At 37.1% G+C, this 14,922-nt stretch overlaps 1 protein-coding gene across 1 annotated transcript; it reads left to right on the top strand.

Annotated features, from left to right (window-relative positions):
• The first annotated feature begins 641 nt into the window (after positions 1-641).
• Positions 642-13,189, top strand: LOC106539233 (cytochrome P450 2K1). The gene is made up of 9 exons (XM_087716773.1): positions 642-906; positions 1,607-1,769; positions 2,568-2,717; positions 3,929-4,089; positions 7,219-7,392; positions 8,490-8,634; positions 10,011-10,195; positions 10,568-10,709; positions 12,979-13,189. Exons 1-9 carry the CDS (start codon positions 724-726, stop codon positions 13,164-13,166), a joined length of 1,491 nt encoding a protein of 496 aa, XP_087572899.1. The 5' UTR covers positions 642-723; the 3' UTR covers positions 13,167-13,189.
• The last annotated feature ends 1,733 nt before the right edge of the window (positions 13,190-14,922 follow it).

Genomic DNA, 14,922 nt, shown 5'->3' with positions numbered 1-14,922 from the left:
ACAACACAGAAACTTGTTTGCTTAAAATAAGAGTTCATATAGATCAGGGGTGTCAAACTTGCGGTTTGCGGGCTGGATACATCACACGCTTGCCATTCCCACTCCCATTTTAGTGAAGTGGGGAAAAGTCATGATACATTATTTGATGACAACATGATGCCGCCAAATTTGACACCTCTGATATGGACTATAAGAAATATATTCTGCTCCCCATTCAGATAACCAGAATCCCCAACAATGTGAAAAGATTGAATAATTATTTAACAAGGTATGCCTGTGTTGATTCTGGGCCTAGTCTTAGTTAAGTTGATTCCATTTCCTTGGCTAAACAGTTAAACATTTACCCCTGAAGATTCTGTTAATTATTATGTCAAGCATGAAGATTTCACAGTACATTGTGCACTCAGTAAAAGCAATTGTAACAGATTATTAACATCTGCCTAAAATTTGGCACATTGTGGAGTTAAAAGGAGTTTAAACCTATTTGCATACCTTTCTGGGTTTAAACTATGTAGACTTCCACATAGACCATGAACCAGGATCATGAAGTTCCGAGTCAAATTAAAGTAAGGCAAAGGTTGCTAGGTACATATGTCAATATGATGATTCTGTAGAAAAAGTAGCTGGGATGTGTCTAATGCAATGCTTTGAAATTCACGCTTGTTTCATTTCAATTTGCAGAAGTCATTGCAATTGCTACTGAAAACTGCTCTGTGAAAGGAAATGGATTGGATTGGACCCATTCTAATATTATTACTATTTATTCTTGGAATTATGTTCCTTTTGAAAAAGGGCAGTTCCTGGAATAGCAGCTGCCCCAACCTTCCCCCAGGACCCAGGACTGTACCCATTTTTGGAAATCTGCTCATGATGGATCTGAAGAGGCCTCACAAAACAATGATAGAGGTAAAGCCTGGTGATTAAGAAGGATGAAGGTTCTTTGCCTAAGTTTATTTGCCACAAGTTTGCAGACACTGAATTAAATCTTATTGGTTCCCTGTTGGCTTTTCATCTCTATGCAAATGTTTAAAAAGGGAGAATGTATCTGTTATTTAAATTCATTTAAATTTAACAGGAGGATTATTCCAAGAAAAGCAATTTGTTAAAAGGTTCCATTTTTTTCTAATAATTTACTCAAATTGGAAGAGATGAATAAAAAGCCCTTGAACTCTTGGGGAAATATAAATGAGCATATTCTTTAAGTTCTTCCTTTAAGAAATTCACAATCAACTTCAAAAACTATTAGGAACAATTAGAAAGTTTTTGTGTGATTCTTTCAACAACCTGGCAGAGGCCCAGTTTCTCTTTTAAGAAATCTCACTGTATGTCTAGACTCCTTTAAATCTTGCAAGTGTTAAAATGTAGCAGTTTGATATGAGCTCATGTGCAAGCATCCTTTTACTACATAGGTGTTTTTATTTGTTTTATATAATTATATATAGTACATATAAAGGTACTAACCAAAATAATAATGGCTTCATAATGTGCCATAAAAAATAATAATAACGTGACCTCAATCTTGGAACTGTGATACATTATTTTTAAAACGAAATTCTACCTATGTGAGTCTAATTGTTGATCAAAATTATATCTTGTTATATCCCAGTTGTCAAAAGAATATGGTCCCATTTTTCGTCTTAAAATGGGATTCGAGGAAATGGTGGTGCTGACTGGCTATGAGACGGTCAAAGAGGCTCTAGTGAATCAGGCAGATGCATTTGCAGAGAGAGCCTCCGTCCCCTTTTTTGAGGATTTTGCAAAGGGCTTTGGTGAGTTGTTTCATTTTGGATTGTAGCTGGCATTACTTGCAGGTGTGCAATCAGTGCCATGGAGACATTTTCATAGGTAGTAATGTAAAAGGACTAGGAAACCTGTGGAGATCCAATCCAGGGAGTGACTATTTCAACTATAACTAGTTGTCACTAGGAGGAGCTGGAGAATAAAAAGCCAAGAAACTTGCACTAACAGCATGAGTCATAGACAGGCACAAACACACAGGTTTGGTTCTGCTTTTTCTTTTCTTTTCTTTCTTTTTTTTTCTTTTGCAAATTTGGGGTGTGGAAAGTCCTGGTGGTTTGTCTGCATTTTTCTGTATATGTCTCTTCGTATACATAGTTTTGCTTATTTCTGGTCCCCAATGTTAATTTTTATCCATCTCTCAAGGATCATTTCTCCATAAAACATGTACAATGTGCACAACACATACATTTTAAAAAAAATGCCCCAAGCTATGGAATGGAGAATTTGCAATGCCTATTTCAAGTGTTTAGTGAGTGTTGGAACTGGTTCATTTGTGGATTTTTCTCTCTCTGTTTGTGCATGTGCGCGGGGGTGTTTCTCCCAAAACTCTGCTCCACTTGAATCTGCCACATCTCTTGGCAAGGGACCCCTGGCTATTTTACACACTGGACTGTAGGACTTACTGATCTTGACAGTATTTTTTTTTTAAAGCATACCTTCAGTACAGTACATAAGTGTTTTGGTATAAACACCACATGCGGGTTTCTACACTCTTCATTTCTGAGGCTGTAACAATGCTGGAAATAACTTCAGGAATTATTCTTCAGGTATTATTTTTTCTCATGGTGAGAACTGGAAAGTGATGCGACGGTTCGCATTATCCACATTACGGGACTATGGAATGGGCAAGAGGACCATTGAAGACAAAATCACAGAAGAGTGCAGTGTTTTAATGAAGACAATTGAGACCTATGCAGGTGGGTTGGTGTTTCCTCCTGATGCTCTATAAGAAGCAACCTGTTGAGTAGAATGATATTGAAGGCAGAGCTATAATCCACAAATAACAACCTTACATATGTTCCCTATTGTTTCAAATGATTCAATACAATATGGACAACAATGGACATAGCATTAGTTGATTTATTACTTCTATATGCAAATTGATATGGGTCCAAAGTAGATGGAAGACTAGCCTTAATGTGGTTCAACACCAGTCTCTCAAAACATTTCATGACAAGAGATGTTAAAGCTATTGGTCTATAATCATTAAGAGATACCACTACTGTTTGCTTAGGGATTGGCACTATAATGGATGTCTCCAGGAAGGTAGGGATAGAGCACTGCAACAGGGATAGATTGAAAATATCCATGAACACTCCAGCTAACTCTGCACTGCAGTCCCTAACAACTTGTCCCATGATTCTATCAGGTCCAGCTACCTTCTAGGTGTTAACATTCTGGAAAGCGTGTCTCACATCAGATATCTGCAGAAGTGGTTGTTATATATAAGGTATAGTGCATAGTTATTTAAAGGGCTGCTTATATGCCAGTTTGTGCTAGCAGAGTTGGTGTGTTCCAAGTTCCTTCAATGAAGCAGTGCCATTTGTTAGGATGCAGGAAGCACACCTTTTATGGTAGCACCTGCCCTCTGGAACAAGATGTCCCTTGAAATCCATGCGTGTTTTACCTTGTTGGTGTTCCATAAGGCCTTGAGGTTTGTTCTCTCAGACCTTGAATGAAAGTGGATAGAGTCTCTTTTGGAATGTGTTTTTATATTGAGCAACCAGATTCCACCTTGGTGCAGAGTTTTTTGAATTGTGTGTTTACGTTTATTATATGGTAAGTTGCCCAGAATTGGTTTGGAGTCAGGATAGGACCTAAATAGCACTGATTATGTTACCTAGTTTGGTAAAGAATTGTTTACAAGAAAACGATACTTAGAGAACACTAAGAACCCCAGAGTTACTAATCTATGTTCAGAAACTACAATTGTACCTTTGTAGTAATGAGTTGCCATTCAAATACATTTCTTAACCTAATATTTCTAATTTCATCAACACCAGCTATAAGCTTTTATGGCGAATGTTTCCTTTATGTAATCTGACTCTGAGTCTAAATGCGGTGAAGAGCAACTTTAATCCTGACATTTTTTTCACAATCCTCTTTTAACTTATTTTTCATTGCTCAGGAAAACCAATTGATATCACAGCAATAATGGGAGCTGCTGTTTCCAATATCATTGTTTCTATTTTATTTGGCAAGCGATATGACTATGAAGATGCCACATTTCTACGACTACTGAAGCTGTTCAGTGAAAATATCCAACTTTCAAGAACCCTTGATATTCTGGTAATCTCATTTGTCGTTTGAAGAACAAATCTGTGACATAGAGGCAGCATAATGTGTGTCATTGAGCCCTTTTCTTCACCCATATATATTTCTATATGTATACATAAAGAAGGCTTAATTCCATTATTTTCTCAATATATAAAAATGAGATAAGTGGAACCTTCTAATTATCATCTAATTAGATTTCTTCGAGTAAATAGCAAACTATAGAATATGGCAGATATTTATACCATGTTTTTTTATAGACTGTGCTCAAATGCCGTCAGTGTCTGAACACTATGGTCTAATGCAGGGCTAGGTTCCTGCCAATTCTAACCTCTTTTATAGAAGAGGTTTCAGAAATCTACAGTGCTGTTTAGAACTGGTTCTAGCTCCCTCCCCCCGCCCAACCGCACATCATCAAGATAAAGAGCGAGAGGAGGAATTCTGGGGGTTGAAGTGCACAAGTCTTAAAGCTGTCAAGTTTGAACATTCCTGGGTTTTTTTTCCTAAAGGTTAGGGATGCAAGGGTCTTGTAACTTGACAGCTTTAAGACTTGCATGCTTCAAATGCCAGAGTTTCTGAGCCAACATTTTGGTTGCTAAGCAAGAGCGTTGTTAAGTGAGTTTCACCACATTTTACAAGTTGGCCACACCCACCTAGTCACATGGCCAGCAAGCCACTCCCCCAAAGCAGGCCACACCTACAGAAGAGGTTCTAAACAAAATTGAAACCCACCACTTGTCTGATGAAATGTTATAATCTGTCAAATGGTTTTCCTCCTATTCCTTCATCTAACTTGCTTATGAAGAGTACTGAGCCAAAACAGAACCTTGGAATAGGCCAAGGCATGCTTCCCTCCATATAGGTGTAGTTCCATTGATGACTATATGCTGATTTTGAGAGACAGTTGTGACCCCATCTGGTGGTGATGCTGTCTATCCCTATTTTTCTATATTACCAAGAAGTAGGTTTATGGTACTGCTGCCAGGTCTGCAAACCATCTTTCCCGGTTTGCAGACAACTGCTTTCAACAGATTGGACTATTCCCCTTCACCACTTTTTTTGGAAAGACAAATGCAAAGTAAGCAATTCTGCTTTCTCCCTGCTGCCTGTCACCTCCTTGCCAGCCTTTTCCATTATTGGACTGATAATTTGCTTGACTTTTTTCTTGATTTTTTTAACATGTTGAAAGAAAGTTTGTTTTAATAATTTTTTATATTTGTTGCAAGTCAACAAATGGATTCCATACTCCCAGAGTATATTTCAATCTCTCATATGAAAAAGATACCTATACATCACACATCCACTATAAACACATAGGCAATAAGAATTCATAACCCCAATTCTAAGAAATTTTAATTCCTCTCACATAATGACGAAGTCACTGCTTTTATTTTGTTACATGCATTAATGGTAGAACCTCTATCTGCTGGTAGCATTTCTATCTATGCCTTTAGCCTGACTGGTTTCGTCTTCTTTTATTGTTCTGGTTTCATGTGATTTTTTATGCATACGTTTTAGTTGTATATGCTTAAGTGCTTGCTACCTTGAACTCAGATCATAAAGCAAACAACAATAACAATATCATCACATTATTACAAAGCATATTCCTTGTCATGGATGTTTGCAGCAAAATTGCATCCAAAGGATGATATGACTATGATATCAGGATTCAAATTCCGCTCTTATGTAACTGCATGCAAACTTCTCAGTGAAGTATGCAAATAACTTTACCATCATAACTTCATGATGCACACTTCAACATTTCCTCTCCCTCCCTCTCCCTGCTTGTGAATATACTCAGATGGGAAGGACAGGAGCCTTCATTGCAAATAGTTGTCCATCTTTTTTTTTCTTTATACTGCATAACCCTAAAAGTACTAAACAGACCAGAACTTAATTTGGCTTCTTATATTGAATATTCCAGTGACGTGCGGTGAGGTTTATGGCTGGTGAGGCACTGCCACAGTGGTGGGGTTCAAATTTTTTTAGACTTGTGGACTTTAAGTCCCAGAATTCCACAGCCAGGCATGCTCAGTTCCAATTTAAAGCGACAGCATTTGTTTTTCTCCTTTGCAAAAAAGTTTCCTTCATTCTTTTTCTTCTCCCTCCCCCTCCTTCCTCCCTCTCTCCCCCCTCTCAAACTGACACACACACACACACACACACACACACAGAAGTTGGATTGTACTATCTCTCCTACCCCCTTCCTTCTCTCACTCACTCACTCTCTCTCAAACAAACACAAACACAGAAGTTGGATTGGAGCCGATCCAAGCCTTTGATTGCAGGCAGAACCATGTTGCCTTTTCAAACTTGTAATCAGTGAAGCTGGGCTTATATAGTTTTATCCAGCTCTCTCTCTCTCTCTCTCTCTCTGTGTGTGTGTGTGTGTGTGTGTGTGTGTGTGTGTGTTTGAAAAGGCAACGTGGCTCTGCCTGCAATCAAACTACACTTGGGGAGGAATCTACACTTGAGGACGAAGTTTGAATTCCTCCCCCTCCCTCTGACCCACACGTACCTTTTCCAGCTGTTTCAGAGAGGATTTGAACTCTGCTCTTCACCTACATCAGGAATTTTTAGGCTTTTAACCCTGGCTTAACTCTGCTCAAGTGATCATAAAATGCCTAAAGTCAGACTAGATGAGGCACGTCATTCTCCTGCCTCCTCCTGTAGAGGGCGCTTTTTAGAGCCTTTTTTAAACAGTTAAGCAGAGTCATCCACTGTGACTCTGGCAGCAGTAGCTCAGCCTGACCTCAGCTCTTGCCTTTTTCCTTTTACATTTTTTTTTTCTTTTCATGGTGACAGTGGTGAAGCTCTGCCTCCCCTGACTGCACGTCCCTGGAACATTCCCATTGCTTGTTGGGGAATCAAAAGGATATGAGCAAGAGTAGCTCATTCAATAGTATGTTTAAAAATACGCATTTCCTCTTCCAATAACTGTGTGGAATTTCAGTCCTTGGGATTTGGGCCTCAATGAATTAGAAATACTGACTATCCATAGTTCTCTCTCAATCATGTGTTTTTTATTACTGTGATTTATTTTTATAGACATATAGACCACATGTATTCACTCGATGTCCTCCTGAGAAATGAACTCAAAGTTTTCAAATTCCTTAATATATTCTCCTTCTATTATTGTTTCAGATATTTAATATGTTTCCCAAGTTGGCGCTCCTTTTGGGTTCTCGTAAGAAAAGACTGAACAATAGAAAGGAACTCCATACTTTCCTACAGGACGCTTTTATAGAACATCTCAATGATCTTGATGAAAATGACCAGAGGAGTTTTATTGATTCATTTCTTGTTCGGCAAAGAGAGGTAATGGATGATTTATAAACGTCTGGAATTATTGATATCAGTTTTTACACATTTTTAAAAAGGTACCTCCATATAAACTACATGCAGGTTGTTTAAGACCCTTGCTTTAGGAAAGTAGAAAAAACTAATTTCTGGCAGTTTCATTCTTGCTTCATTTTCTTGTTTTACAGTTTGCAGCGCTAAAGTCAAACCTAATGACATTTCCCCATTAAAATATCCTCAATAGAGAACGATAGGGTCTATTCTGGATGGCTCCAAGGAATTTCCATTGGGGGATTCTTAGGGTCAACCCTTCAGTGCAGTATGTGAACATTTTTGCCTTTAAAAATATGACTTTTCTAGAGCTTCACAATTTTTTTATTCCAGTTAATGTTTGAAACATCATGTCTCTCAATTTGTTTTGGGATTACAACTTCAGTAGCCCTTTATCCTTTTGTAAAAGGAAGCAGATTTGGAGAGTAATATATTTGTATTGCATTGACATCCTTCAGTCTCAAAAGACTATGGTAACGTGTTCTGGAAAGAGGTCAAAGTTGGAGTGTCCTCTCCAGCACGAGGCCTGGGTAGATTAATATGGAGGATAGACAGTTACCCAAGCAGCAGATCTACCCTCTCTACATCGCTGAAATAGTCCAATGGAATGGCAGAGCCGATGCAATTGGTTCCAGCTGCATTGTAGGAGTTATCAGAACGTGTACACGGTCACAAACTGCTTCTGGGATTCCGACTCCAGATTTTGTCTCGAGGTTGACTCCTGAAGCCTTTTCCAGTAGTGGAAATAGCCACAAGGCAGTGGAGGTTTGTAATCAGAGTTTCCTTTCTCCTAGAAGATGGTTCTGCCGCTTTATCTGCCGTTGTGGCATAGAGCCCTCTTCCGCCTTCTAAACTGTTGACCGTCTTCTCCTGTAACCCTGGAAAGGTGCCCTTATGAGGTGCTACTGCCAGGCCAGTTGGACCAAGATTTTTAAAGATCTTCTCCATCACTCACCCTTTGTCCTGACGGGCAATATATTATCCATTCAAGAAGTAGCCTTTCAGCCATCTGGAATTTACATCACATCAATACACTAAGTTTCCTTGCTGGTGTTTTTTCTTAGGAGAAGAAGAGGACTACTGAGGGATATTTCCACTTTGAAAACTTTAGAAGTGTTGTGAGTAATTTATTTGCTGCTGGTACGGAAACTACTTCAAATACTCTGCGTTGGGCCATACTCCTAATGATGAAATTCCCAGAAATTCAGAGTATGTTTTATTTTATTGCTTTTCACATGATTTCCTACAACTTAAATAGTGATACTTCTGGAAATGGGATCAAGTATCCTTTCCAATAAAAAACATAAAATATGTTTGCAGCAATTATCATATACAGAACTAATTCAAAAATCTTTATGGGAATTTATGGTTTGGAAACTTTAATAAAAATATCATAGTTTGAAAGGGAAATTCAACTTTTGAAATGTTTTATTGTAATATAAATTAGTTAACAAAATTATTGGTTGCTTTAGTGCATTGTCACTAAATATGGAAAAATGATCTGACTTGATCATTAAGTTTAGAGCCAAGGTGGCGCAGTGGTTAAATGCAGCACTGCAGGCTACTGCTAGATCAGCAGGTCAGCGGTTCAAATCTCACCGGCTCAGGGTTGACTCAGCCTTCCATCCTTCCGAGGTGGGTAAAATGAGGACCCAGATTGTTGGGGGCAATATGCTGACTCTCTGTAAACCGCTTAGAGAGGCCTGAAAGGCCTATGAAGCGTTATATAAGTCTACTGCTATTGCTATTATTGCTATTGCTATTTTGAACAATTTGAAGTAAGTGTTCATTTTAGCTTTTTGGGGCACAATGAAAATCCAGTGATCTAACAGAAGGTTTCTCTCTGTATCACATTCAGTGTAAATGTGATGCTCTTTTTTGTATTGATATTTTCATTGTTTGCATATATATATTACTACCTGTAAATCCTGCATCCATTATGTTTCCATCCTACAATGAACCAAGACTGATAGACTTTTCTATGAACAATAATGTATTTTAGCTATGATCAAGGCACATCTCTACATGGTCCACTCAACATTTCATTCTGGCTTGAGAATTAGAGTTTGGTACAATGGTTATGGCACCAAGTTAAAAACCAGGAGTTTGTGAGTTCTAGTCTTGCCTTAGGTACAAAAGCCACCTGGGTGACCTTGTCACTCTAAGCCCAACCCACTTCATAAGATTGTCCTTTTGGGGCAAATAGGAGGAAGAAGGAGTATTAGGAATGTTTGCCATCTTGAATTACTTATGAAATGATAACAGTGTGATAAAATTCTAATAAATAAAAAGAAATCAACACAGATCACATATTAATATCACCAAATCTCTACTAAAAGTTCCTGGATTCATAGCCTTCTCTTCTAATGTTGCAGAAGAAATATTTCTGACTGCACTAAAGCAGATTAAAATGTCTACAAAAAGACCTTACCATAGTTAGAAATCGTCACTAACAATAACATTTTATACCTTCTATTTTTTTCTTTGATATATGATCACGTTTATTCATATTTTGGAACCAGTATCAAAAGTTGTCCACAATTCTGATTGTTTAAATACATTATATTATTGATTTCTTCTGCCAGAGAAGGTCCAAGAAGAAATTGCAAAAGAGATTGGGATTCGTCAGCCAAGGACAGAAGACCGACTCAAAATGCCTTACACTGATGCAGTAATTCATGAAGTTCAAAGATTTGCTGATATTGTTCCAAGCAATTTGCCACATGCAACCACCATGGACATAACTTTCAAAGGCTTCTTCATCCCCAAGGTGATCAGTGTGAAATCACTACATAATACAAGATTTAGCCTATTTTTTACAGTGTGAGGTAGTTTTTTGTACTATGCAGTTTTTACTAACTATGGTAGTTAAAATCTTCTCAACGTGTGACTAGCATACACCCCTCATTATTTAAAAATCCATACATTTCAGTGATGGGTTGCTAACTGGTTTATTACCAGTTCACTTGTGCTCGCGTGAGTAGGTAGATCCTCCTGCTGCCACTACTATCGGTTCGACTGAACCAGGCCAAACCGGGAGCAACCCACCTCTGATTCATTTGCAATATCTCCTTTAAAATTTCTAAAGGAATGTATTAAATAGCCACACCTTTAATATAATTCTTTCTCTTTCAATGTTTAGGGAATGCAGATTGTTCCACTGCTGTCATCAGTGCTCCATGATGAATCCCAATGGGAGAAACCCTATGAATTCTACCCTGAGCATTTTCTTGACGCTGAAGGAAAATTTGTGAAAAGGGATGCATTCATGCCTTTCTCTGCAGGTCAGATTCTTTGTACATGTGTGATTGTGTCTAGTAATAAGCAGCCTTTTTTTTGGAAAGAAATCTTCACAAAAGATCATGGAACATTTAAAGAGCAACAACAATAACAATAAAACTTTAATTGAATGGTCTTCATTTAACAAAGTTTGATATAATTTTGGCCTTTTTTTGATGATTCTGGTACAAGACTTGAACTGGTTTTAAATTATTCAAAGGAGGATAGTAAAAGGTATCAGTCTTTAGCTATTTGCAATTCCTGCAAAGGTTATTAGGGTTGTCAGGTTGAAAAGAAGAATTGGCCTGAGGAGAAAAAAGACTTGACCATGTGGTGTCTGGGAAGAATACAGGGTGTAAATCAAAATCTAAACTTAATATTATTATTAATAATAATTATAATATTATATAATATATAACTATAAATAAAATAACAACAACAACAACAACAACAACAACAACAAAATGAAAATGAAGCCTACAAATACTTAGGCATTCTGCAGTTGGATAACATCAAGCATGGAGAAGTAAAAACTATTGTCAGGCGAGAGTACACCAACAGAGTTAGGAAAATTTTGAAATCTAAATTGAATGGTGGAAATACAATCAAGGCCATAAATACCTGGGCAATACCAGTTATAAGATACACAGCTGGTATAGTTAACTGGACACAAGCTGATTTGGACATTTTGGACCGAAAAACCAGGAAACTAATGACAATGCACTACAGTTTACATCCACGTAGTGATACTGATAGACTTTACCTGTCCCGAAAATCAGGTGGCAGAGGATTATTACAAGTGAAGCAAACAGTTGAAGAAGAAAAACATGCACTGGCTGATTATTTAAAAGAAAGTCAAGAATATCTATTAATCGAAGTAAAGAACAAAAATTTACTGAAGGCCCAACAGACGAAACAAGAATACAGAAAAGATGTGATAAAATCAAGAATGGAGAGTTGGCAGAACAAAGCACTGCATGGCCAATTTCTGGAAAAAATAAAAGATAAAGTGGACAGTGAACAAACTTGGTTATGGTTAACAACAGGTACATTAAAGAAAGAAACAGAGTCACTAATCCTGGCTGCGCAAGAACAAGCTATCCGCACAAATGCCATTAAGGCCAAAATCGAAAAATCCTCTGATGATGCCAAATGCAGACTTTGCAAAGAAGCTGATGAAACTGTTGATCACATACTCAGCTCCTGTAAAAAAATCACGCAGACTGATTATAAATTGCGGCACAATTCAGTAGCACAAATGTTCCATTGGAATTTGTGCAAAAATTATAATATTAAAACAGCAACAAACTGGTGGGAACATCAGCCTGAAAAAGTCACCGAAAATCAGATGGTCAAGATCTTGTGGGATTTTCGCATACAAACCGACAAAATACTGGCGCATAATACACCAGACATCACACTGGTTGAGAAAAATAAGGTTGCAATACCAGGTGATAGCAGGGTCGCTGAGAAGGAACATGAAAAAATTGCAAAATACCAGGACTTAAAAATCAAAATTCAACGACTATGGCACAAACCAGCAGTGATAATTCCAGTGGTAATTGGCACACTGGGTGCTATTCCAAAAGCACTGGAATTACATTTAAAACAGTTAAAAATTGACAAAATCACCATCAGTCAAATGCAAAAAGCCGCACTGCACGCATATTACGAAAATACATTACGACGTCCTAAGCCCCTGGGTGGGGCCCGACTAGTAACCAATGCCAAATCCGGCGAAACAACTGGCCGCTGTGATACAATTGTATAATAATAATAATAATAATAATAATAATAATAATAATAATAATAATAATAATAATAATAATAATTTTACCCCATCCATTTAATGGAATTTTAATCCATCTTTTCCTATCTACTGCAACATTTCCATCACTTTAAATATATTACAGCTAGTGACTTTGATTGCCATTTGGATCTTACAGATGTTTTCCCCTAATCCCTACCTCAAATGATCTGTTAAACAGATGTATTCCTGTAATTGTAATCATGACATCTACAGTGAGATACTTCATTTCAGGGCATCAGTGTAGAAGGGTACTTATCAAAGTTTGTCCTTCTTTTAAGATTAGCACAATTCTGATTCTACCAATTCTTATTTTATTGTTCCACTTTTGTCTGTTTTCGTATCAATGTTCTGTCATAATGTTTCTTTTTGCTGATCTCTTCATGGCCATATGACATTGGGAAACTATGTAAAACAGTTTAAAAAACCCAATAAATCACATTTTTGCCACATATTCTTTCTTCCAGGTCGGAGAGTATGTGCAGGTGAGAACCTTGCTAAAATGGAGCTCTTCCTCTTCTTTACCAGCCTCCTGCAGAAATTTACCTTCCAGACACCCCTAGGAATATCTAAAGATGATCTAGTCCTGACCCCAGCAACTGGGTTTATAACATCTACTATGCCCTATAAAACCTGTGCCATTCCACGTTCATAAAATATAAGATGTTCATAACACCACTTCTCAGTCTTGGATAATGCGATTCTGTATGGTCTTAGCTTAAAAAGTTGTTTGAAACTTTTAGTTACTTTAATTCATTTTAAGCAATATTATTTTTTCTATAATACTTATATATATATGTATATATGTATGTGTGTGTGTGTTTGTTTATTTGTTTGAAGAAATCATTGATTGCAATAATAACCCAGAAAGAATAATTAAACAAATTAATTGTTGTGCAACTTATCTGAAATTAAAAATCAATACCAAAAAGAAACAATGAGCTTTGATATTAATAGGAATGTATCCCATGCAAAATAAAGAAGATTTATTTGGGAACAATTATTCCCAGATTTGTGGAAATAGAATGACAGATGTTACAACTTGGGAAAAGCTGTAATTGTTCCAGTTGGATGAACATCTTGCTAAGATTTACATTTTTGTTCCAAAGAATCCCAATGAAAATTGAGGAAAAGACATTATGCCATTGGCAGAAATGAGCAACACATTTTACACAGTCCAACAAGGAGTAAGTTCAACAATTTGTAACATTGAAATAATGTTAGGTGGCCAGTTATGTTACCAAGCTAGTTGTTCAACTGGGATAAAAGATTGAATTAGAACCTCTGATGGCTGGACTGATCAAATTTGCACTCAATGTTATATTCAGAAAAAGATTGGTAAAATATGTGGTGGTGCAGTGATTAGAATGCAGTGCTGCAGAGTACTTCTGCTGATCATCAGCTGCCAGCAGTTTGGTAGTTTGGGTCTCACCAGCCCAAGGTTGACTCAGCCTTCCATCCTTCTGAGGACCCTCAGTAAAATGAGCACCCAGATTGTTGGGGGCAATACGCTGACTCTGTAAACTGCTTAGAGAGGACTGTAAAGCACTATGAAGCGGTTCATAAGCCTAAGTCCTATTGCTACTGGTAGTACATTTCTCTGCTATTGGTTCCAGACTAAACAATTCATCCTATATTGCATTGTTAGAAATAAAAATAACCAGGGTGGATGGTATTTTTTTTTTCATATTTGCGGCAATGTTATAAATTTTATAAAATCCAATAATACGGGTGGCTGCCTTTTAAAAAAATAACTAACTTTTATGTTACCATAAAAGTATACTCATTTGGCTTAGCCTATGGCAAACATCTTAAGTCAGGTAGAAAATATTGCAATTTATAATTTAGGATTTGAGCTACATTATTATTCACTACATAATAATCCCATTTATATAACAGCATATCAATGCTTTCAAATTTTCAAATTGTCGACTTATATTAACATCCTTTTGAATTTTTAGTTAATGTCATTATGTTTGAAAATCTCTTTTTAATTTATTTTTCTTCATTATATTATTTTCTAGATTTTCTTTGTAATTGCAGAAGTAACAAATTAACAAAAAGACAATTAAGAAAAAATTATAATTAATGAAATAATTAGGTTCATGTGTACTGTATAAAACTGCATGCATGCATATAGTACATATAGATAGAAATCCGAAGATTTGCATAAAAAGCCAGTGTCAGCTTCTACTTTGCTTGCTTTCGGATACAGGGAGGGAGGGGGCTACAGGTATTTGGGATGAGGAATTTATGATGCTGGAGGAGTTATCAGGAGGGAGTTTGGTTCTTGCCATCTTCTGTGCATGCTGATGGCCTGTATTTGGACTTGGTCAAGGTGAACTGTCTGCATACCAACTGAATGAGGCTTTTTGAAGATGCACCCCACATGACACCTTAAGGAGTTGCAG

Source organism: Thamnophis sirtalis, unplaced genomic scaffold (genome assembly GCF_051295495.1).
Source record: "Thamnophis sirtalis isolate CommonGarterSnake01/CBP01778 unplaced genomic scaffold, rThaSir2_p1.2 scaffold_5, whole genome shotgun sequence".
Taxonomy (NCBI): domain Eukaryota; kingdom Metazoa; phylum Chordata; class Lepidosauria; order Squamata; family Natricidae; genus Thamnophis; species Thamnophis sirtalis.
Note: the sequence above shows the minus strand (reverse complement) of the source record. Positions and strands in the feature narration are given on the sequence as shown.

Bases quoted from the DNA above. Each gene is read 5' to 3' on its own strand.
- LOC106539233 (XM_087716773.1), top strand. From the start codon at position 724: ATGGATTGGATTGGACCCATTCTAATATTATTACTATTTATTCTTGGA. The intron at 1,770-2,567 runs GTGAGTTGTTTC...ATTATTCTTCAG, and splicing joins GGATTTTGCAAAGGGCTTTG to GTATTATTTTTTCTCATGGT. The intron at 10,196-10,567 runs GTGATCAGTGTG...TTCAATGTTTAG, and splicing joins AAGGCTTCTTCATCCCCAAG to GGAATGCAGATTGTTCCACT.